This window comes from Colossoma macropomum, unplaced genomic scaffold (genome assembly GCF_904425465.1).
Source record: "Colossoma macropomum unplaced genomic scaffold, Colossoma_macropomum, whole genome shotgun sequence".
Lineage (NCBI taxonomy): Eukaryota > Metazoa > Chordata > Actinopteri > Characiformes > Serrasalmidae > Colossoma > Colossoma macropomum.
This window is the reverse complement of record NW_023494795.1, coordinates 39,682,239-39,705,534: the sequence shown is the minus strand read 5'-3', so window position 1 is coordinate 39,705,534 and position 23,296 is coordinate 39,682,239. Positions and strand designations below refer to the sequence as shown.

The 23,296-nt window shown below is 40.7% G+C and overlaps 1 protein-coding gene across 1 annotated transcript; it reads right to left on the bottom strand.

Annotated features, from left to right (window-relative positions):
* Nucleotides 1-717: 717 nt before the first annotated feature.
* Nucleotides 718-23,286, bottom strand: ddhd1b (DDHD domain containing 1b). The gene is made up of 14 exons (XM_036582419.1): nt 22,799-23,286; nt 19,544-20,003; nt 18,000-18,176; nt 15,976-16,104; nt 15,412-15,559; nt 14,082-14,191; nt 11,848-11,954; nt 10,972-11,228; nt 9,575-9,650; nt 9,168-9,317; nt 8,443-8,507; nt 6,878-7,056; nt 6,086-6,343; nt 718-5,379 (listed from the first exon to the last, which is right to left on the bottom strand). The coding sequence occupies exons 1-14, from the start codon at nt 22,991-22,993 to the stop codon at nt 5,198-5,200; spliced, it is 2,493 nt and encodes an 830-aa protein (XP_036438312.1). The 5' UTR covers nt 22,994-23,286; the 3' UTR covers nt 718-5,197.
* Between the last annotated feature and the right edge of the window lie 10 nt (nt 23,287-23,296).

The following is a 23,296-nucleotide window of genomic DNA, read 5'->3' as shown; positions in this document are numbered from 1 at the left end:
TGAATGTGTGATAGGGAGTGCGCAGTGAGCATCTTCAATCAATTGTGAAATGTACAGTTCTGTGTACCCCCTCCTTTCATTTCCAGTCAAAACAGCCATTATTGTCAAGTTTGTGAGGAGATTAGATATGAGATAATCTGCTTACATTATGAAAGAGGAAGTAAAGGAAAATAACTCCAAAGTCTCCAAAACTGGAGTTCAAAAAATGATTGAAAGCTACAGAGAAAATGTGACTCATAACAACCTCCTGGAAGACCTGGTCGACACCAAAACTGCTCCCAACAGATAAACAGCACTTAAAGCTTTCATCTCTGAGAGAGAGGAGAAAATTGAGCTGCTTCAGATCTGAAAACATCCACAGGTGTTTCTGTCCATCCTTCCACTGTGAGATGACTGTGGGTCTGAAAGGATGTGTAGCTGATCAAGAAGAGCCTCACTGAGAAAAGGAGACGGACACATCAAACAAAGAAGCTGAACAATGGACTGACCACCCCAGAGTCCAGACCTCAACACCACTGAATGTGTTTGGATTACTTCAGAAAATCATCAACCAGCTTCTAAGACTGAACTTTGGAGGAGTGTCTGCAGATTTCTTTGAGAAACTGAACGTGAGTCTCCAAATCCTCATATATAGCTTGTACTTAATGGTTATTTCAGCATAAACTGAACTGCAATTCATTTAAACAGAACACTGGCAATGAAACTCACAGCTTCTGATTTTTGTTTCAGGCTTTTATTGTCATTGTTGTGAACAAATTACAGCTTGTTACAAGTTTTAAATATTGAAATGGTTTTAAGGAATGAAGGAGGCACAGCCTGCTGGACATCAGAGAAACTTTACAGTGGAACAAAGTTTACAGCAGCACAGCATTACACGTTTAATCAGATAAACACACACACAGGGGGCTAATGAAGAGCAGACAGACGGACGCAGCAGAGGGGGGCAGTAAATACCCACTGGTTGGAATGGAAAGCAGTAAATGCTCTCCAATTAGGGGTATAAATGCCCTCTAGTTGGGGCAGTTTGAGATTAAATGCTATTTGGCGAGTGCTGTAAATGCCCTCTGGTTGAGGCAGTGTGTGCCCTCTACTTTGGTACAGCAAATGTCCTTTTTGGGGCTGTACATGGGGCTAACAGATGTCTGATGGGGCAATAAGTGTCCTCTTGTCCTCTTGGAGTTAGGTCCCTCTAGATGGGGCAGTAAATGCCCTCTAGTTGAGGGAGTAAAGTCTTTCTGGTTGGGACAATAAATGCCCTCTGGTTTGGGCTGTAAGTGCCCTCCACTTGGCAGAGTAAATGCTGCCCAGTTGGGGCTGTAAGAGCCCTCCAGTTGGCACAGTAGATGCCCTCCAGTTGGGGCTGTAAATGGCACTGTAAATGTCCACTGATTGTGGCTAAAAGTGCCCTGTGGTTGAGACAATGTCCTCCAGTTGGGGCAATAAATACCTTCTGATGTGGGCTATAAATGTAATTGGGTAGAATTGCATCCAGTTGGGCCTGTAAGTGCCCTCCAGTAGGGCTATAAATGGCTATTATTATTATTGCTCTGTTTGGGGCCATAGATGGGACGGTAAATGTCCTCTGGCTGGGGCTTTGTTTTGGGTATTAAGTGCCCTCTGATTGGGTCAGTAAAAGGGAAATTAAATGATGTTTGATTGGGGCAGTTAATGTCCTCTGGGGCGGTAAATACTCTGTGTTTGGGGCATTAAGTGCTCTCTGTTTGGGGCTTTAAATGGGAGCTTAAGTGTCCTCTAGTTGGGTCAGTAAATGCTCTTCGATAGGGGCATCAAGTGTCTCTTTTTTGGGCATTAAGTGCCCTCTGATTGGGTCAGGAAAATGTCCTTCTTTTGAGACCTTAAATGACATTTGATTGGTGCAGTTGATATCCTCCGATTGGCTCAGTAAATGCCCTTCGTTTGGGGCATTAAGTGCCCTCTGTTTTGGGCTGTAAATGGGTCAGTAAATGCCCTCTGCTGCTCCATCGTCCTGCTCGGACAGACGGTGGCACTGTTCACACTGTTGGCACCTCCACAGTTGGTCTAAGAGTGAGGGGGAGAATGTTACCAGCTTATTTCCTCTGAATGTAAAGGCATAGGGGTGAGTTTCAAGGATTATTATCTATAAGGAAAAAAATAAATAAATAAAACACACAACCACAAAAGTAACACAAAATGAGAGTTCAGCATCGGTCTCATTAAAACCAACAGTGAGTCCTTTTACAACGATACATCCAGTGCTGGAGCGTGACTCTCCCATTGTTTTAGTGATTAAATCTCATTTACATTGACTGAAACTCTTTGTTAGCTGAATGCGATGCAAAAGTGGCTTTCATGCAACAGTGTGGTCACACTAAGGTGTGCAAATTACAATAATAATAACAATAGTAATTATACATAAATAACAATTTTAAACTTTTCTAAGTTTATTTTAATATTGTCAGGGCAAAATACGTTCGATAATTCAACATACAATTCTAAAATAATTTTCCAGTGGGTCCACTTCTATTACAACAGTGCTCAGTCAATCTCTCTGATCTATACAATTAAGCCTTCGTAATATTCACTCTTACGTTTGAGTCATAAAATTTGTTTAGGTGCCTAAGGTTCCCAAAAGCATCCCCATGTTGGATCATCTGAGCATATGCAGTACGTCGTTATATAAAATTATATAATATATTGCTGTAAATCAATCCGAAAATGGATCCAAAACGCTCTAGCATGTCAGCAGACCCAGAAATATTAGTCTGAATATGTGTTAGAGGTGGGCGATATGTATCAAAATATTTTGAGTTGAAACTGACAAAAATGCACCTGAAACCTGAGTATGATTATTTTCTGAAATTTAATTTGGCATCAGCACAAATAAAAAGAGATAAAAATAAATAAATAACATGAGCTGACAGTGTAGTTTTTGTGGTGACTATAGTTTTGATGTTTACAGGCTCACTAATATTATTAATAAATAGTAATAATAATAATAATACCTGTTATACATCTGTTAATGGCTTCAGGTGTGTTTGGAGCGGGGATAGAGCAAAAATTTGGAGCGTCTGAAGATCTGGGTTGATTCTAAAAGTACTGACGATACCCACACAGGGCAATATGACCATATACATCATTATCATGATACAAATATTTCACAGTACAATATAATATGCTTTTCTGAGCATAATGTGTATATTTTCAGTACTTGTAGACACTGACCAACTGCATGTTTCATTACAAGGAGAGCAAAATTAGTCCCGTTTAACTGGATTTAGTGCCGAATATTGTTTAAAAATCATTGTGTTAACAGTTTTTGATAGTGTTTTTTTTTAAATGTAGCATTACTGGCGCTTGTTCCAACTGATCAGATGTCTGAAAAAAATAAATATCAGGACATATCGTGTACTGTGAAATTTTTTTGAGGTATCATGATATTGTATTGTTGACATATCGCCCACCTCTACCACAATATACTCAGAAAAGCGCACTGGGATGAAATTTATCACAATAATGATAACGTATCAGCATATCATTCACCCTTAATGTACACCTTGCCATTTGCTGTGTGTAGTTATGAGTACTGCATTTCAGGCGATTTGTGCTTCCATGCTTTGAAAATTCCAGGCTTTGGTTAATACACAAACTCAAAGATCAGTATTTGGCAATTTCATTCAGAATTTTGCATTCCAAATGGTAAACGACGACCACAGATACGCTTCAGCCATATTTCAGTGAGTGATGTAAACATGGAGAGGGCAATGCTGCTACACAGCCGAAGGAGCTTTTTATATAAATGCAGTAAAAATGTAGAAATATTGGTTCAATTCATCATTTCCACTGTGTAAATGCTAAATAACCGGTTTGGCAGACTCTGTCTGAACTCTAATGCTGCGACAGTGAAAGAGGCAAACAATAACAGTAAAGAAGGCATGACTATAAGCGGGGCTGCAATCAGAAATGTGTATGCAATTCGTCCAGTGCTTTATGAAAAACAGTCAGAACTGACCAGAGACTAAACTAGACGGAGGCAATTCCAAGTGTTCACCAACGGACAAGGCAAAGAAGGGGAAGTGGACAGCGTGTCTCTGCACAGTGAACTGGGTCTATTAACCTATTCAGCTTCTACAGCCACTGTAAGTGCATGGCGTTTGTCTGTATGTGTACGTATTTGTGCATTCGTGCATGTGAATATGCATAAGCTGCCTGTCCATAGTTTGGGGACACCTAGCTTTACAAATTGGTTTTCAATCCAGATTTTTGATTTTTGCAATAGTTTAATATATTAAATAGAATTTATCTCTGTTAAAACTGCCAAACTGTTTTAAGGAGAACGCTAATGCTAATTCTGTTAGCTAACATACAGGCACTGGAGAACGCTAACTGCTATTTCTGATGGCTAACAGAAACTTACTTCGGGGAATACTAATTGCTAATTTTGTTAGGTAACAGATGCCTGGCATGAAGAACGATTGCTATTTCTGTGAGGTAACAGACACCTGCCTTAGAGAACGCTAACCGCTGATTCTAACAGTAATGTACCATGGAGAATGCTAATTGCTAAGTCTGTCGGTAACAGACGCCTGGCATAAAGAACCATAACTGCTAATTTTGTGAGGTAACAAACACCTGCCTCAGAAAAACGCTAACTGCTAATTCTAACAGAAACGTACACTGGAGAATGCTAATTGCTAATTCTGTTAGCTAACACACACATGCACTGAAGAACGCTAACTGCTAATTCTGTTAGGTAACAGATGCCTGCCATGGAGAATGCTAACTGCTAATTCCATTAGCTAACAGATACTTGCAATGGAGAATGCCAAATGCTAATTCTGTAAGGTAATAGACGCCTGCCATGAAAAACGATAACTGTTCATTCTGTTAGGTAAGAGATGCCTGCATTGGAGGACACTAATTGCTAATTCTGTTAGCTGACACACATGCACTGGAGGATGCTGTTAATTCTGTTAGCTTACAGATATCTTGAGAATGGTACCTGCTAATTCTGTCAGCTAACAGACGGTTATGTTGGTGAATGCTAACTGCTAATTCTGGTACATCTTGGAGGACCACCCTACCCACCCAGAGAGAACGAGGACTGTTATCATCTCTTGGACTTACGGATGGGGTCGACAGGGCCGGCGCTCAGATAAGGCGAGGTGTCCCCAAACCTGTGACGAGCAGTAAACGTGCCTGTGTGTAGTGTAGTGCGTTACGATTCCGGGTGGTCCTCTGCGCTCTCGTTGGTGCTGTTGGGTCCGTACATAAACGTAAGCAGAAACAGAGCGATGTCGTACGAACACCAGTAGGCAGTGTGAGATGTCACCGCTGACCAATAGCGGCTCTCCACCAGCCCTTCCCTCAGCTCGAAGTCAATCCGTCTGTCCAGCTCCACTGAAACAGCAGGACACAGCGAGAAGTTAATAACATCACAGTCAATTACAGCAATGCAGGCTAATACTGACCAGCTTTAGCAGTTTCACTAACAATCACTGTGTTTGGGATCTCGATTGAACTGTTAAGGACAGCTCTGGTCCTTTCAGCTCCAATTAACCTTGCCAGGCTCCGCCCATAAATGTGTTCTCTTATAACTACAGCTGTGACAAGCTTTTTTACTTTAAAACAAAAGACACGCCATATGTGCTTTTTACATCCTAGAGAAACACATAGTCAAAACCAGTAAGTCAAATAAACAGTTTACATAACTATCAGACAGCAAAATATAAATACAATGCAAATTTAAATTGATATTTGTATGCAAAAGTACAGGCACCCCGGTCAAATTCCATGCTTTGTTGTTTTGATAATATCTAATAATAACAATAATCTACTGTAATAAGCTTGACATTGTTACTACAGGAGAACCTTTTTGGGTGCTATATAGAACCATTTTCGAAAATGTTCTATACTCCAACCTCAGCTCATTCGTCTGAATGGGATTTTTGCCAACGTTTTGTAAAGATCATCAGACAGTAGCTACGAAAGAACTTATTTGTGGGTGGAGCCTGTCAAAGGGAATTTCCAATTTATTTCCGATAAAGAACACTGTTCTAAGTGGGTTCTAAATAAAACAGGACTTTTAGGAGAGAACGTAACTCACAGGTGGAGTTGTCCATGATGGCGGAGGTGGACTGAGACATACTGGCGGCATCTCCTTCTCTCTTCTCTTCTTCCTTCTCCTCCATCTTTTCCTCTGCCTCTGCAGCTCCGCCCTCCTCCACTGTGACCCCGCCCTCCACTTCACTCGCCCCGCCCTCGGAGTCTGACGGCTCTTCCTCGGCTCCGCCCACCTGCCCGCTGGAACGGGAGAACCGGGAAAAGAGGATTCCACCGATGCCTTTACCTATACTCGCCGCTCCTGAGGAACACACACACACACACCTCCTATCAGCTAATAACATACAACCAACAGTTAATAATAATAATAACAATAATAAAGCTAATAACATTCGCGACACTGGATGAGGGAGGAGGCTTTACATCTAATTTCAGAATGAAGTGACGTCTGTTATCAACGGCAACTCCAAATTATGGTACCTAATTGTAGGGTGAATAGTCGTGGATTTCAGTAGTGTTGACATGAACTTGAACTGTCATGAATTAAGAAACAGGGTCAAATCTTAATCCATTTTAGCTGTTAGCCTCATCTTGAAATCACAAAAAAATGAGGAGCTGTTTACTATTAGCTGGTTGTATTACATTACTGAGATCCTGATTTGAACAGGACTGATTCAGCTCCGACAAGGCTTAGAGGTGATTTGATCTGTTTATGATGAGTTTGTTGTGATAAGAAAAATATAATTTATAGAGCCCTAAAGTCTCTAGTTGTCCTGATTGAGCTACAGTAACTGTGTGATGTGTACAGTGTGGAGGTTGTGCTGGTTCTGCTGACCCATGATGCTGGCCTTTCCCAAGCTGGTGATGGACTCTCCGTAGTGTCTGCGGTTCTGTGGGGGGGACGTGCAGGGGCTCGGGAGACTCTCGCTGTCCGACACTGAGGCACTCTCCTTCAGCGGGTTCAGCAGAGTGGGCCGGACATGATTGTATGAAGTGGGACTGCTGGTGTTGTACCTGCAGTACACACACATTAACACATATACACACACATTAATATGCACCCACACACATCTGTTTGTGGTCAGCTTTGAACTTCAGCCATTAGAGCTATAACTGATGTCCTGATATAAAACTGATTTACACTACATAATTTTTTACGTGCAATTCCAAAATTGTTGGCACCCCTCAAAAAAATGTCAATTAAATGACCGTCCGTGGCTGGGAGTCCAAGGCAGCACTTTTGTCCTATCTCTCTCTCTCTGGGTGGGCAGGATGGCCCCCAGTCTCCCCCATCCCTCAGTGTGATGCTAGCTAGCACAGGCATCTGTTCACAGACGTAACAGAACTGGTGGTTAGTGTTCTCCTCCAAGCGTGTTCAGCTGTCCAATAACATTGCGTTAATGGCAGTTTGTGCTTCTAGCTGGAGGTATCACGTGATTGGGGAGGTCTAACTAGTGGGTGGAACTGGATTCGCCTAAATTCAAGAGAAAATTGGGGAGAAAATCAGAAAACATTCTTTCAAAAACATATGGAGCAAAATGATTGTGATCCTTAAAATAAAAAACAAATTTGCATCTTTGTCTTTCTTTTTTATTGCTCCAGGAACTCCACTGTCGCCTATGACCATTTCCTGTTTCCCTCAGGTATAAATATGAGGTTACACACATGTAAAATCCCTTCTGTCACCCATCAACATGAGCAAAACCAAAGAGCTGTCAACTAAACTGAGACAGAAGGCTGTGGAGCTGCACAGATCGGAAAAATAAGTTAGCAGTAAGTTGGAAAAAAAAGCACAATCCTTGCTTTGAGCCTTTCCGAAGAGCTAGACACAAAATGCAGAGGCTGAACTTCACTGGAACTACAAATGGAATCATGTGATCAGAAGTAGGGCTGTCATAATTATTACATTATCAGCAAATGTTTGAGATGATCACAGTTATTTAAGCTGACCGCAATCATTTTCCACAGTCATTAAATTTTACAGTCAAACAAAATGTGAATCAGTAAGTCGGGTTGAGGTGAATAAATGTAAATAAAAGGAAGCAGTAAACGCATTCATTGAGACATCATGGGTCTCCACTGTAAACACAAACAAAATATGACATTTTTAGCATGTATGCTGGCAGAATGAGATCTTTTTTCTGCCCTATGTATTTGTTGAGTATGAGAGCCTAAGGGGCGCACAGGATTTAAAGATAAAAGGATTTTAAGACAAAACGAGAGCATCATTGTGAAGCAAAATGCAGTAATCTTTTTATCTCAATTATCTTGTTTTCATAATTGCTAGAAGCCAAAATCAAAAATAAAATTTAGTGATTATGTGATTAACAGCAACGTTTTTTTCTTTCTCACATGAGAAGCTAATACACGGCTGTGTTGTTGTGGCATTAAGTGGCTTACCAGTGTATCTGGACTGGTGCGATGTTACTGTAGTGTTTTAGGACCAGAGGCTCCAGTCTGTAAGCCTGCAACAAACAAGACAATCTCCTTTAGCTCATATAGCTCCTTTCTTTATTTACTTTTTTCATTTGGCCTCCTCCCCCTTTTTCCTTTTGGTGGCTGGGAGAAAGTAAGAAAATTGAGATCTTTACTTGGTAGAGACCAGGAACAAAAAACCCAGAACTTGAGAGAGAACAATACCAGTACCGGCTTGTTCAACAGAGGTGTGCATGTGGCACTATGAACTCAAGACTGAGCAGAGCTGTGTGTGAGCTCTCCTTAAATATGGAGCTCAACAGCTGAAAACAGTCAGCCTTAATCTGTCCGGTGAAGTTTTCTTCCTCCCCCTAGTGGCTGGGGGTAAAATAGCTCTTCTGATTGATGGAGAATGTGTTGTATATGGTTCTATACAGCACCAAAAAGAGTTCTGCTATTGTTACAATGTCAAGCTTGTAACAATAGAAGAACCCTTCTTGGAGCTTTTCATCTGAATCATCTATAGAACATTCTCCATTAATCTTATGAACCATTTCACCATGCAAAGAACCCATTAATAATGCAAAGGGTTCTGTGAGTGTTCATGCTGCTATATAGAACCACTGTCTTTACTAAAGAACACTTGAAGAACCATCTTTTTTTTAAGTGTGTAGTCTCAAGTTCCAGTCTAAGTCTCTGGTTCAGCTCACCACAGGGTCAGTGGGGTGGAAGATGTTGAAGAGCCGCTGGCAGATGGACCGGGGCAGGATGTGGTCCTGTGTTCCGTTGGTACTCGGCCGGACGCCCCGCAAAGCCAAGAACACAGCCAGAGGAGAACCCATGCAGAAGAAGTTTTCCACCTAGAACCATAATTCAAACATAACATGCAGAAAAACAATGAAAGAGTTTTACTCTCAGGACTGAGGGGAGTTCTAATGCTGCAAACTCGATGGTTCTCAGTTCAATGCATGAGGAAAGATCTGCTCTGAAATGCACAGAGGAACTTTTGTCAGATACTTCAGTTGAACTTGTTCAAACTGATCCAACTGATGAAAGCCAATCAGCCTCAGAACCGAGCAAACACTTCAGGAGAAAAAAGCATCACTTTCCAACTTACCTTAAACTTTAAGGGAGGAGAGGTTCTTGAGGATGAGGTCTTCAGGCCTTGAAACTGATCCTCCAAGTCCCTCAATCTGACAGTAAAACAGTAAAGTGGTTCAGGAGCATTACATAAACTGGATTACGACAACCTGCATACAGTTGTATAGAACAGGGCTTCCTAAACTGTCCCACAGGAAGAGCTGGTGTCCATCCTGAGACCCAGATATTAAGGAAGAAGAAACTTCATGAACAAATTAGAAACTGTTGCTATAAAATCTCAGGCGGTTGCTAAAGTGTTGTTCTGTTATTCCAGGTGGTTGCTAATGTATTACTATGCTGTTGTTCTGTTATCTCAGGTTTGCTATGGTGTTGCTAAGGCATTGCTATGGTATCCCAGGTGGTTGCTAAGATGTTACTAGGCTGTCGCTATGATGTTCCAAGTGGTTGCTAAGGTCTAAGGTGTAGACCTATATACACACACACACACATGCACACTCACACATACACACACAGACAAACACACAATATCTGTGTTAATAATTATCAATCTCTTGCGGCAGTTAGATCTGAATTTTGTCAACATTTTTCCATTCATTTTTTATGGCAAATAAACAACGTTTGAACAAACGCTATAAAAAATATGTACATGCCATCAGTCCCAAAAGCAGAACCTTTTTTTCCATGTGACGACTGTGTTTCGAGGTGGCTGAAATATCTGGTTGGTGGAATGAAGAGTTGTACTGTTTTAGAGAAGTCAAAGAATGTATGCCTACTTATTAAGTTATCGTTTTGTTGCACTAAATATCTTGGAGGTGTTTCTGGGACAGTGTGCAGTTTGCAGCTGTCACTACAGCCGAGTGACGATGAAAGTATGTCAAGAACAGCACTGCCACAAGTGTAAAAAGCACAGAGCTGCAGCAGACATGTGGCTTCATGATCACTGCTTGAAAAAGCTCAGTTGTTAGGGGTTGAAATCTATGCACATAAAATCATAAAATATTTGCAGTTTGTTTTGTATGTATGGACTAAATGGTATGTTTTAAAACTTTAACAATGTTTACGTTACTTTATTTCAAAAAAGCAAAGAAAAAATTGGTTTTCCATGATTTTGTAATTGTAAAAAAAGGTTGTAAATGGTCATGTATAACATTATTATGATTATTATATGTTTTTGTACCATAAACGTACATGTCATAAGTGGAAAGGAAGAAAAAATAAAATAAACCAAAAAAGCAAGATATGAGCCCTTTAAAAGCTCCTTATGGTAGTCACTCACTCAGTGAGGCACATATTAGCTTCAAACGATACGTAAATATGTGTGAGGCAAACTGTGTTTTGCAGCCCTTAACGATCCAATACTAATATCATGATAGCAATAAACGTGTGATTGATAGTGCGATGGGTGTTTGGTACCTCATGCGTGTGTGATAAAGCTCTTCCAGCAGTCGCTGTTCTTCACAGCCTCTACGCCGCAGCTCTGTTTCCATGGCATCAGGGGCTTGCAGGTGATGAAAGCGGACAGGGTCCCACCCAGTCATGATGTCGAATGTGATGACACAGCCCAGAGAGTGGGCCACGATGGACACTTTCCCTTTCTCCTCAAACTCTGGGTTCCGCGAGCAGAACAGCATGTAGAGCCGATTCAGCTCTTTGGTCAGACCTCGAGTGATCTGTAGAAAAACAGCAGAGGAACACGACTAAACGACCGGTCAACCAATTTTTCAAAATTTTCTACATAATTAAACGGTTCAGAGTGGTTTGGTGTCTTATCAAGTTACCAAGTCAGAACTGTTCACAGTGGTGGTGATAGGAGCCAGACGTCCACCTCTAAAAGCTCCCTCACAGAAGGTTGTTACATGAAATGGTTATGAATACACAGACTGATGTCTGAGACACTGTTTTATAATAGTTTTGAGAACTTAAAACTCCATTCATGGTGGAGGGATACATGCAGGGCGCTGTGAGGCAAAATAGTCCCCAAAGAAAACTTATTATTTCAGATTTTCCACTATTTCCCATCATCAACATTCCGTATAAAACTCAGAAGACACTTGTAGGTTCACTGGTCGTTTTGGATAGTAAACAAAAAAAAGTCTATATTTGTGTTGTAGTCATGGCGACCCCTGGTTCCTATCACCACCACTGTTAAGAAATCTGAACCATTTCACACCAAACCACTCTCAGTCACTCTGTTTAAATCTCACACACTCAGTTATTGAGGGATTTTGGAAAATGGGTGGAATTGCCCTTTGAGTACAGAGCAGCCATAGGGTGGCCGTATTATCTGACCTCATCTCTGTACAGGGGGCTGGTGTAATACATGATGTCCATGGCGCTGCTGTTCAGCATATCCCTCAGCCCGCGCACTTTATCTGGCGTGATGGAGTCCACAGTGTCTGCAGCAACAAAACACACTATTCAACTCAACACACACACAACCTGTCTAAACTCTGCAGTGCAATTAACCTGACTACGTTACTTTGGATAAGAGTGTCCGCTAATTGAATAAGTGTAAATGTAAGGCTGGGACGATAGGCAATTTTGACGAATCAGGTCAAAATCAACAATAAATTTACAACAATATGCAACAATAAACAACAAAAAACAACAAATTACAACAAAAAACAATATTTTCATCATTTAAGGCAAAACACTTCAAGGAAAAATAACAATTTTGGCCCTGTCAATTAGTGGTGGGAGATATGGCAAACATTTAATACCTTTATACTTAAAGACTTTTCACAGTTCTCACTGGACTTCGTTCATCAAAGCTGCAAACAGTCAAATCTGATCGTAAAATGAACGTATGCAAGTTTTTCACAGTTTTCACAGTCTTCTTCATCATTCTTTGGCATATCTGTACGATCAAACTCATGCCAAGTAGGAGTCCTTTTGGTTAACTGCATAAAAATCATCTATAATACCAATAAGAATAATAAAAACAGAAACTAATAATAATAATACTAATAATTTGTGCACATGGCAATCCAATACAAGAGTGAATGTACTTAATTTACATGCACACTGATTTAAAGAAATGCATTTAAAGAGACATTACACTGCTTTTGTTTTATACTACTGACTACACCCACAAAATAAAGTTTGTGTTATTTTATTCAACACAATCATATCACTTTGAAGTCTTAAAAAACACTAAGACGTTTTATTTATTTCAAATTTTATTCTTTCCAGTGGCTGTAATTTTGACATTATGAAGTGTGGTCAGGAGAGGGAGCAGTGCACTTACCGCTCCACCTCAGTCTCCACCAACAAGATGCAGAGTGCTGTTGTTTTATTGGTTTCCTATCGAAACCTCTGAATTAGGGCATGCTTCATGTGATATGTAAATGAGTTACTGCTAAGCTGAACCTTGAAGGAAGATTTTTGAGGGAGGCTAAAAACCAGAGACCCTCCACTGCTGCTCTGTTGAACACGGCGCAAGTTCAATAACCCTAACAGTGGAGCACGGGGAAAAACCTAACACGGGGCCCAATTTAACACAGAGGTCAAGTAGTGTGAGCTTCTGGCCGCATTACATTTCTTAGCTGATCACAAAACCAGATTTAGACCAATTATAGAGAGCTAGTAAACAATGACAACAACATGAACAATTGTTCCCTCTTAGTTTCCTTAAATGAAAAAAAAACCCTTTTTTTATGTAGCCCTGCTGTTTGGTGCTATGTTTGTCCATATTGAAATACATATTGAGACAGCATTGGTTCATGTTGTGAATGACCTCAGGCTCAGCACTGATGCACAAAAATCTTCCATCCTGGTCTTACTGGATCTTTTGATACTGTTGATCACAAGATTCTAATACACTGCTTTGAATTCTGGGAAGTAGGTGGTTTTAGAATGGTTCAAATCATACCTAGTTAATAGACAGTTCATGGTTTCTCTGGGAAACAATTTGTCGAAGACATTTAACATTTCTTATAGAGTCCCACAGGGCTCAGTTTTAGGGTCTTTGTTCTTTAGGGTCTTTGTTCTTTGTTTCTCTTTGTACGTGCTACCTCTAGGTGATGTCATTAGGAAACCTATCAATTTTCATAGCAGACACACAATTATACATTTCTATTCCTTCTGATAATCAAGACTTTGACAGGCTGACAAGCTTTGTGTCAGAAAAACTAAATCATGAAAAAAACTGAAATGCTGATCTTTGGTACTGAAATTCAGAGAAAGCTGCTTTATGAGAATCAGTTCACTTGTTATTAGACAGTCAAGCACAGAGCTCACCTTTTAATGAACAGCTAAAAACGCAGCTCTTTAACTCAGTGCTTCTGCTACTTTATCGTTTTAATCTGATCTCTATTATTGTCTTATATGATTTTAAATTAAAATTCATGATCTCTTATATCACTGTTAAGCTTTATCATTATCTGTCTATAAAACACTTTGAGCTACCATTGATAAAAAAGTGCTCTATAAATATTATTATTTTTATCATCGTGTAATGATATTCTTGCCATCTCACTGAGCTATAATCCTGTTTACTCTGGTGTCCTGCTGGGTGGACACACCTCCGTCCAGAGAGAGTTTAGATCTCCACTCCACAGGAAGGAACTCCACATGCTCTGTAGTTCTGTCAGAGAAATGCTTCTCCTCCATCTTCCTCGCAGCATCACGCATCCTGTACACACACACACACACACACACACACGCAACCATCAGATTTAATAAACACAGCACGTGCAGAGTTTGCTCTGCTCTACAGCAGTTATAATAACAACAATAATAATAATCATAATAACAATTTTGTACATTATATTCCATCACCTCTTTTACATTTTGTGTTCTGGTGTGTTTGTGCATTTACGTCAACAGATACTGTCATGTGATTGTAAAGCTGCTATATAAATTATTATTATTATTATTATTATTATTATTATTACTACAGTTTAAATAAAGTAAAAAAACAGAAAGCATTTAAAAAAAACAAATATAAGAGAAAGAAAAGACAATAAAAAAAATATAAAGACTGTACAGTCATCCATATAAAACAGAAATACACTGGCATGTATTTTTACGTTGCGATAAAACATTTCAAATATATAATTTTTTTAGTCCAAAATGTATTTCATGTACTGGGTGTTGTGGGCAAAAATTATATATCAGTTTAATTAAGATTACTCATGGTTTCTATCATGGTAAAGTGTACGTTTGTATATTTGTTTCCAAATAAAACCATTTTGAATACCAATGGTGTATTGTTCTGAACAAAACTTCATTTTCAATAAGTTGTGTTATCTGCGTTTATTTGCATACCGGCATAACAATAATGACAAAACTAACATCTTAAAAAGAATCTCAACCTGATGAACTGGTACATCACCCACTACTGTTTCAAACACTAAAGTGCTTTAAACAAAAATATCTTTGTTTGGCCATTTATAAATATTTGTATAACAAATGTATTTATTAAAAACACTACACATTTATTTACTTTTCATATGAAGAATACAAAAGTTAGAACACCACCAGTCAAATGAGATGGTTTGTTAATTTTCTAAGTGAAAAGGGAACACATCCTCTACAGAGAAAAAACTAAATTCATTTGATTTATAATTACATAACATAAAATATAAAGCGTGCCATCACTTTCGCACAGGCCACATTTTATGTTTTACCTTTTTCCCCAATATGTTAAATTCAGTAAATAAACAGTAATTGTGCATTAAAATGTGCAGATGTGGAGGAGGTGTTCACTTTTTTCACTTAGAAAATCGACAGACTCATGGGATTTGACCGGGGGTGCACAAACTTTTGCACACGACTGGATATAAAATAATCAAAACAACAATATATGAGCAAAAACAGCAAGTGCTAATAAAACGCTAAGCTAATGCTCACATGCTGGTGTTCCTGATGATCCGCCCTTGATCCATCTTCTGACCAATCCCGTGCACCACAAACACGATGTGCGTGGCTGCAGGGGGCGTGTCCTCAGGGGCTGCCTCCTCTACATAGCCTCGATGCAGGCGGGTCCCACTGCTGGAGGCTAAACACACACACACACACACACACACATTGACAAGTTCTAGTTCTCACAGTTTTGAACTGCTGTAGGCTCAGTGGGCGGGGCTAAACTGCTGTAGACTGAATGGGTGGAGCTAAACTGCTGTAGGTTGAATGAGTGAAGCTAAACTGCTGCAGGCTGAATGGGTGGGGCTGAACCGCTATAGACTGAATGGATGACGCTAAACCGCTACAGGCTGAATGGGTGGGGCTAAACAGCTTTAAATCGTGTTTGTAGTTTAGTTTCCATGCATGGACAGTCTGCACTGAGGATGTATAAACAATGTTGACGTTCTTTATCATGAACTATTTGTACTAAGAACCGAACAATGTTTAACTACCAGATCCTTTATTTATACATTACTATCGTTGTATAAACAGAAACGCAGCGCATCTGACCTTTGGAGAAGCCAAGTTTCTGAGTGACTGTGCGGGCGATTTTGGAGGTGGTGGCATCGCTGTACAGGTAAACCTCGTCCACACTGTGCCAGTCCACATGACTGCGGCTTAGCTTCAGACTGTGGATGGCTGAGAGAGAGAGAGAGAGAGAGAGAGAGAGAGAGAGAGAGAGAAAGAGAGAGAGAGAGAGAGTGTTCCATTACAATCAATAATATTATCTTTCTCTTATTTATGTTCATGTGTCTCTTGTTAACTGCTTTGGCAATAGTATATTTTATTATATTCATGTCAATAAAGCACTGTTGAAACTGAAATTGACAATTGAGAAAAAATTATAACTTATTCATAGACAGGGAGAGAGAGAGATAGAGCGGGAGAGAGAGACAGAGAGAGAGAGAAAAACATAGAAGGATAGAGAAAGGAAGTGATGGAGAGAATTATAAATTAACAGGGAAAGAGAGATAGCGAGGGAGGGAGAGAGAGAGAGATGGTTGTTGTTGTTGTTATTATTATTGTTATTATTTTAACACCTGTTATATCTGTTCTTGCTTTATTTCTGTTATTGCTTGTTGTACTTTGTTCTTAATCTTCCTACAAAAGCTTTGGCAATACAAGTGTTACTATTTGTCATGCCAATAAAGCAACATTGAATTGAACTGAATTGAATTAATGAAGAGAGAGAGAGAGAGAGAGGGAGAGACAGACCAATATATATATTAGAGAGAGAGATAGAGAGAGATGAGGATGTTGGCTTATGTTCCCTGTCAAAACTCATTGATCTGTTTATGTATTAATGTCTTATTTAACCGCAATCGGGCAGTGAGATCTTCAGTCTTCTCGTTACAGTAAACATCAGAATCAAACAAGACTGCCACAGAGAAAGAGACATAAACAGAGTGTACGGTACAGCTGACCTCAGCTCTAACTGACCCACACTGTGCTGGTGACCTTTCAAAACTAAGGAGATGGTTGTTGACTTCTGAAGAGTGCGAGGTGACCACCCCCCACTTAACATCACTGGCTCTGCAGAGGAAATCGTCCAGAGCACCAAGTTCCTCGGTGTCCACATCACAGAGAACCTCACCTGGTCCCTTAACACCAACTCCATAGCCAAGAGAGCCCAGCAGCGGCTCTACTTCCTGCGGAGACTGAAGAAAGCTCACCTCCCCCCTCCCAGAGGGGGACTGTGGAGAGCATCCTGAGCAGCTGCATCATCGCCTGGTTTGGGAACTGCACTGCCTACGACCGCAAGACCCTACAGCGCATAGTGAGGTCAGCTGAGAAGATCATCAGGGTCTCTCTCCCCTCCATCATGGACATCTACACCACACGCTGCATCCGCAAAGCCACCAGCATTGTGAATGACCCCATCCATCTCTCACACAGACTTTTTTCACTGCTGCCGTCTGGCAGAAAGTACCGGAGCATCCGTGCCATCACTGCCAAACTCTGCAACAGCTTTGTCCCTCAAGCAATCAGGTTTTTAAACTCACAAGAACTGAACTAAATCCCCCCCCCTACACACACACACCTCTTTTGATGCTCTACTTGCACTATCTATCTGGAACATTGCTGTGTTTACACTGTTTTTACTACCTCAGTAACTGTTTTACTACCTCAGTAATTGTTTTAATTGTTTTACTACCTCAGTAACTGCTGTGTATATGTATGTTATCTGACGTAACTTACAGATCACATCATGTTAAATATGTCTGCACCTTATTCCACTACCTCATGTCCAGAAATCTGTGCTGTGTCGGTGCTGCACTGTCCAGTCTGTTCCGTGTCTAATGTCTGTTTAATTTATCATATTTATTGTGTTGTTTCTAGCTTAATTTTTGTTTGCACACTGTCTGCACGTTCGCACTCTGTAATTTTGTACTTTTTGTTCCTTGTTGCACCGTGTTGTTCCTGGAGGAACGTAATTTCGCTCCACTGTGTACTTGTACATATATGGAACGACAATAAAAGCCTCTTGACTTGACTTGACTTGACCTCTGTTCACAGCCTTCGCTCTCGCTCACCATCCTTGCTGTCCACTGCCGTGGTCACTGCCTCCGTTTCAAACGTGTCCTTCATCTGGTGGCCTCGGAAGCAGGCCAGGTGTTCCAGTTCGATCAGGTCGCTGTCCTCCTCCTCCAGTGGCAGCCACGTTCCATCAGTGAACCACTGACCACGCATCACTGGGATTCGCTCCTGCTCTGTAACAGACCACAACAGAACCGTCCAGGCGGTGGTTTTACCCATGGTTCTTTTGATAAGAAAACTACACAGTAAAAAAAAAAGCAGCACCAGAAAAATAAAAGTACTGATGCCTTTGCCTAATCCTAACCCTCACCTTAACCTCAACCCAAAACCTAATCCTAACCCTCACCTTAACCTCAACCCAAAACCTAGTCCTAACCCTAATATATTTTGACATTACTGAGTCTGTTGAGTGTTTGTTTCATCTAAAAGGACCACTCAAAATAAAGTGTCACTGAAATGTTGAATACAAATAATTTAATTCATAGTTTTTGATAGCAAAAAAATCTGAAGAACCATTTGACCATGCAAAGAACCATTTAAGCATGCAGATGATGTTCATGGTTCCATATAGCGCCATTATTTTTTTTACCAAAGAGCCCTTGAAAAAACACCTTTGTTATTAAGAGTGAGGGCATATTGTCACCTCTCTGTACTTTATGCATGTATTATCAAACAAAATTAAAAAAGAAAAAATGCAAATACTTGTGCATGATGTCACTAATCACATCACGTATATACTGCTTAAAATTTCAGCACCCCAGCTTAAAAACCACATCCCTGCTATCATTTAAAGGGTAATTTCACCCATTTTTCAAAATGCATGCACAATTCATGCACTGAGATGAAAACAAAATCATCCAGAGTGGTTTGATTTAACATGGTTCATTATAGAAAACCTTACTCCAATTCCTTTACAGTGGTGGTGATAGGAACCAGGGGTCGCCATGACTACAACACAAATATGGACATTTTATTTAAGATCCAAAACCACCAGTGAACCTACACGTGTCTTCTGAGTTTTGTATGGAATGTTGATGATGGGAAAATAGTGGAAAATTTGAAATATTAAATTGTCTTTAGGCACTATTTTGCCTCACAGCGCCCTGCATGTATCCCTCCACCATGAATGGATTTTAAGTTCTCAAAATGATCATGAAACAATGTCTCAGACATCAGGCAGTGAATTCATGACCATTTCATGTAGTAACTTTCTGTGAGGGAGCTTTTAGAGGTGGATGCCTGGTTCAGACTCTGTATGTTTCTCTAGAATGGAGCATTTCACACCAAACCACTCTGACTGAATCTGTTTACATCTATTTAACCATGCAGAAATTTTGATAAATCAGTTCCCCTTTAACCACCAACAGGATGTTTCTACTTATTAGTAAAAAAAAATATAATATTAATGGTAATTTGGCCTAATTACTACATGAAGTTACTAAACTGCCCTTTAAGTCAGTGTGATTACTAAAGAAAACATGTTCGTTTGCATTAAAACCGCCCTGAAAAGCTCAGCTGGGCCTAATCCTGCAGTACTTACGGTTCCAGTAGACCGGGTAACACTCCTTTTCCTTCACGTCCACCTCGTACAGTCCACCTCGAACGCACACCGCCTCTACGCTGATGCTTATCGAGTCCACGTCAATCTCCTCCGCCATGTCTTTGCTGACCAAAGCCTCCGTCTGCCCCTTCCCCCCCTCTGCCCCCTCAGACTCACCCCCCAGCTCTTCCCACTCCTCCTGCTCAGCGGCTTTACTCGGATTGAGCTCGCAGAGTTTCCGGTATGCCACCTCTATCTTCAGAGAGTCGTGACCTACAAAGGGTTTCCATGTGCGTTTGTCCTCCTTATAGAACCAGCGCACCTCCTCCGGCCCCAGCTCCGTCACCACCTCCCCCCCGCGGTGCCTGGAGCTTCCCGCCCGGCTGCGTCGGGTGCCGTACTCCACCAGGTCCAGGTAATCCGAGCCTGGTTCTGATCCTTGGTAACCTGGGTCAGCGTCCTGGGAGCAGGAAGGGACAATGTGATGATGTGTTATCATTATCAAGATCAATTACAATCTTTTTATTAATAATAATAATAGTAATAATAATAATAATAATAATATCTTTATTTATAGAGCACTTTTTTATTTATATCAGCACTTTTATAGCACTGAACAACTGCATATATCACATTTACACACACTTGGATCATTTCAGACTCTTGTTTATCCTATGTGAAATTTTAATTTTAAACGTTTAATTAACGTTTATTCAAAGCAATATATAATCGAGTAGAATGATGCTGGATTACTGCACTAAAATATCTGCATTTTATTAAATTTACTGTAGTAACTACACAAATGTTATACGTCTCTGTGATGCTAATCAAGGATTAACAGCAGTTATATACAGTTGTGAGCAAGTTTGTGCACTAGTGATTAATTTACTTGTTTTTCTGATTGTCTCTGTGGAAATAAGTTAACACATCCTCTACAGAGGACGCTTCTGCACATTTTAATGCACATAAACAGAAAATAAATGTACTAAAATGTGCAGGAAAATATTATATTTAAAACAACATGATGTAGCAGTTCAGCTTAAAATAACAGCTTCTAAATCATGTCGATGCTACACTGAGTGCACTCCAGGCCAGAACGCCTGCTATAGCAATATGTAACTTTGGAGGAGCGGCACGAGAACTCTCACCACAACTGTGTAACTAGCTGTAACTGTGAGAACGAGCTATAAGAAGAAGCTTGCTCGGTACAGAGCCAGTTTATGAGGAGCCTGGCCACTTCCTATTTCGCCGTTATATCAAAAACATGACTGAAAAATGCCAGAGGGCATCCGTGAGCGAGTCCTCAATGAATGAGAGTAAATGGAGCTCAATGGCTAAAAAAGTTAAGAGTTTCTAATCACTTGTCCAGAACTTTTCTTTAATTTTAGAAAGCAGAAGGATGTATTTAACTAAAAAAAAAGCAAAGAAAACTTGCATGTTTCCTTTTTTCTACAGCAAACGGGCTTTTGGGCAGCAGGATGGTAACAGTACTGCTACTGAGTGCTGATTCGTTAGCATTACAGCTAGTGAGTGCTAATTGGCTGGTGAGCGGAGCAGCTCATTGGCTGTTCACGCTCACAGATGTCATGGATGTACCTGAGGCACCATTATAAACTGCTACTGCTAGTGCTAAACTCAAGTTTAAAAGCTCTTAGAAATATAACAGCAGTGTTACAATGTTTATGCTATTCAGTGTTGGAAATGAGTGTATTCTTTTACATTAAATGTATAAAATGTACATTCATGTTTAAGCATTTATAAACTATGATTTTGCTCAATGCTCTATCTTAACCCATTCATTTTGGATTATGAAGACCTTACAGAGTGGTTATTCTCCTTTCTACAAGTTCTTGGTAATCCCAGAGACTGAAGAGAACGCTGTCCGAGGAAGCGAGCATCAGTGACCACAAACAGCAAATAATGTGCTCCACTCACCAATCAGCACTCAGCAGCAGTAATGCTAACCAATCAGCACTCAGTAGTTGTAATGCTAACCAATCAGTGCTCAGTAACAGTAATGCTAAACAATCAGCACTTGGTAGTAGTAATACTAACGAATCAGTGCTTACTAGCACGCTGTATCCGTCATTTCAAATTAAAAGCTCTACTTTCATAAAATTCTGATGCAGTGGAGGGAATAATTGCAAAATATAGAGACATTTTTGGAACAGGAAGCTGCAGTGTGTGCTTCACTACTGGACAGAAAACTAAGGAAAAGTGCAAGTGACGTGCACACACTCGATGAAAACAACGCCATTATTGCTGAAGAAATGATCGAGCTACTCGGACCAGTGTGAGCCGCCACCGCCATCATGTGTGAGGCAGAGCAGCCCACTCAGGACGTCTCCAGCACCAGCAAAATTTCAGCTGACCCCTCTCATCCTGGACATCACCTCTTCCAGACACTCTGCTCTAGTAGAAGGTTCAGGAACATCAAAACCAGCACAGCCAGACATACTAACGTCTCTGACTTTACATCTACAAGGTGGACCAAGAAGATAGGAGTGTCCAGCAGCACTGCTGTGTCTGATCCACTCGCACCAGTGCAACACAATCTAACACACCACCACCACATCAGTGTCACAGCAGTGCTGAGAATGACCCACCACCCAAATAATACCTGCTCTGTGGGGATCCTGTGGGGTTCCTGACCATTGAAGAACAAGGTAACAAAGTATGCAGAGAAACAGATGGACTACAGTCTGTAACTGTAGAAGTACAAAGCAGGGCTGGGCGATACGGCAAAAATGCAATATCACAAACAGGACTTATTTTGCTCTCTTTATAATGAAACATGCAGTTGGTCAGTGTCTACAATTACTGATGATATACACAATATGATCAGAAAAGCATATTGTACTCTAATGTCACATAATTTATCATGATACCAATATATATAATCATATTGCCCAACCCTAAAATATCAGCATAGGCCTGCAATTCACACAGGCTGTCTTTTTAATAAAACATGCAGTTGTTTTTTAAGTACTGATGAAATCCATGATACGATCAGAAAAGCATACTTTACTGTACTGTGACATAATTTATGACAATAGCGATATATGTTGTCATATTGCCCAGCTATAACTATAACTCCACCGAGCATATAGGAGAACCACAGAGTGCTCCTATATGGTCAGTGGAGCTAATAAAATGGACAGTGAGTGTAGATACAAGGAGGTGTCTGGTTAGTGTAGATCATAGAATTTTACACATATTGCAAAGCAATATTTTTGCCGTGTCTTCCACTCTTACCTGGTAGTCTGGATTAGCTGTCTGGTAGTCTGGATTAGCTGTCTGGTAGTCTGGATTGGAGCTCTGGTAGTGCTGGTATGAATCCTCCATGAGGCCCAGCAGCAGTCCGTCCTGAAGCCCCACATGGTTCCCCCACCCAGCCCTGCCTCCATCAGCCTCCTCCTCCTGCACACACGGCTCCTTAAACCCGCTCATCTCCGCCTGTGTGTGAGATATGATGAAGCAGCAGAACTGGTTTGTTTGTAGATGATGTTAAGGTGGATCCTCTTCAGCCACCCAGTCCGAGCTGCATCCGCTCCATCTGCACCAGCAGCAGCGCCGCTAACCAGTAAAGCAGCACCAGCAATAAACTACCTGATCTCCTTCATCATCCTACAACCCGCAGTCCGGCCTGCTGCCGAACAGCCTTCCTCAGCGGACTCTCTCCGGGCTCTTCCTCCGCTCTGTCTCTTCCTCCACAGCAGCAGCTTTACGGCCAAATCGCGTTTTCAAAGGCTC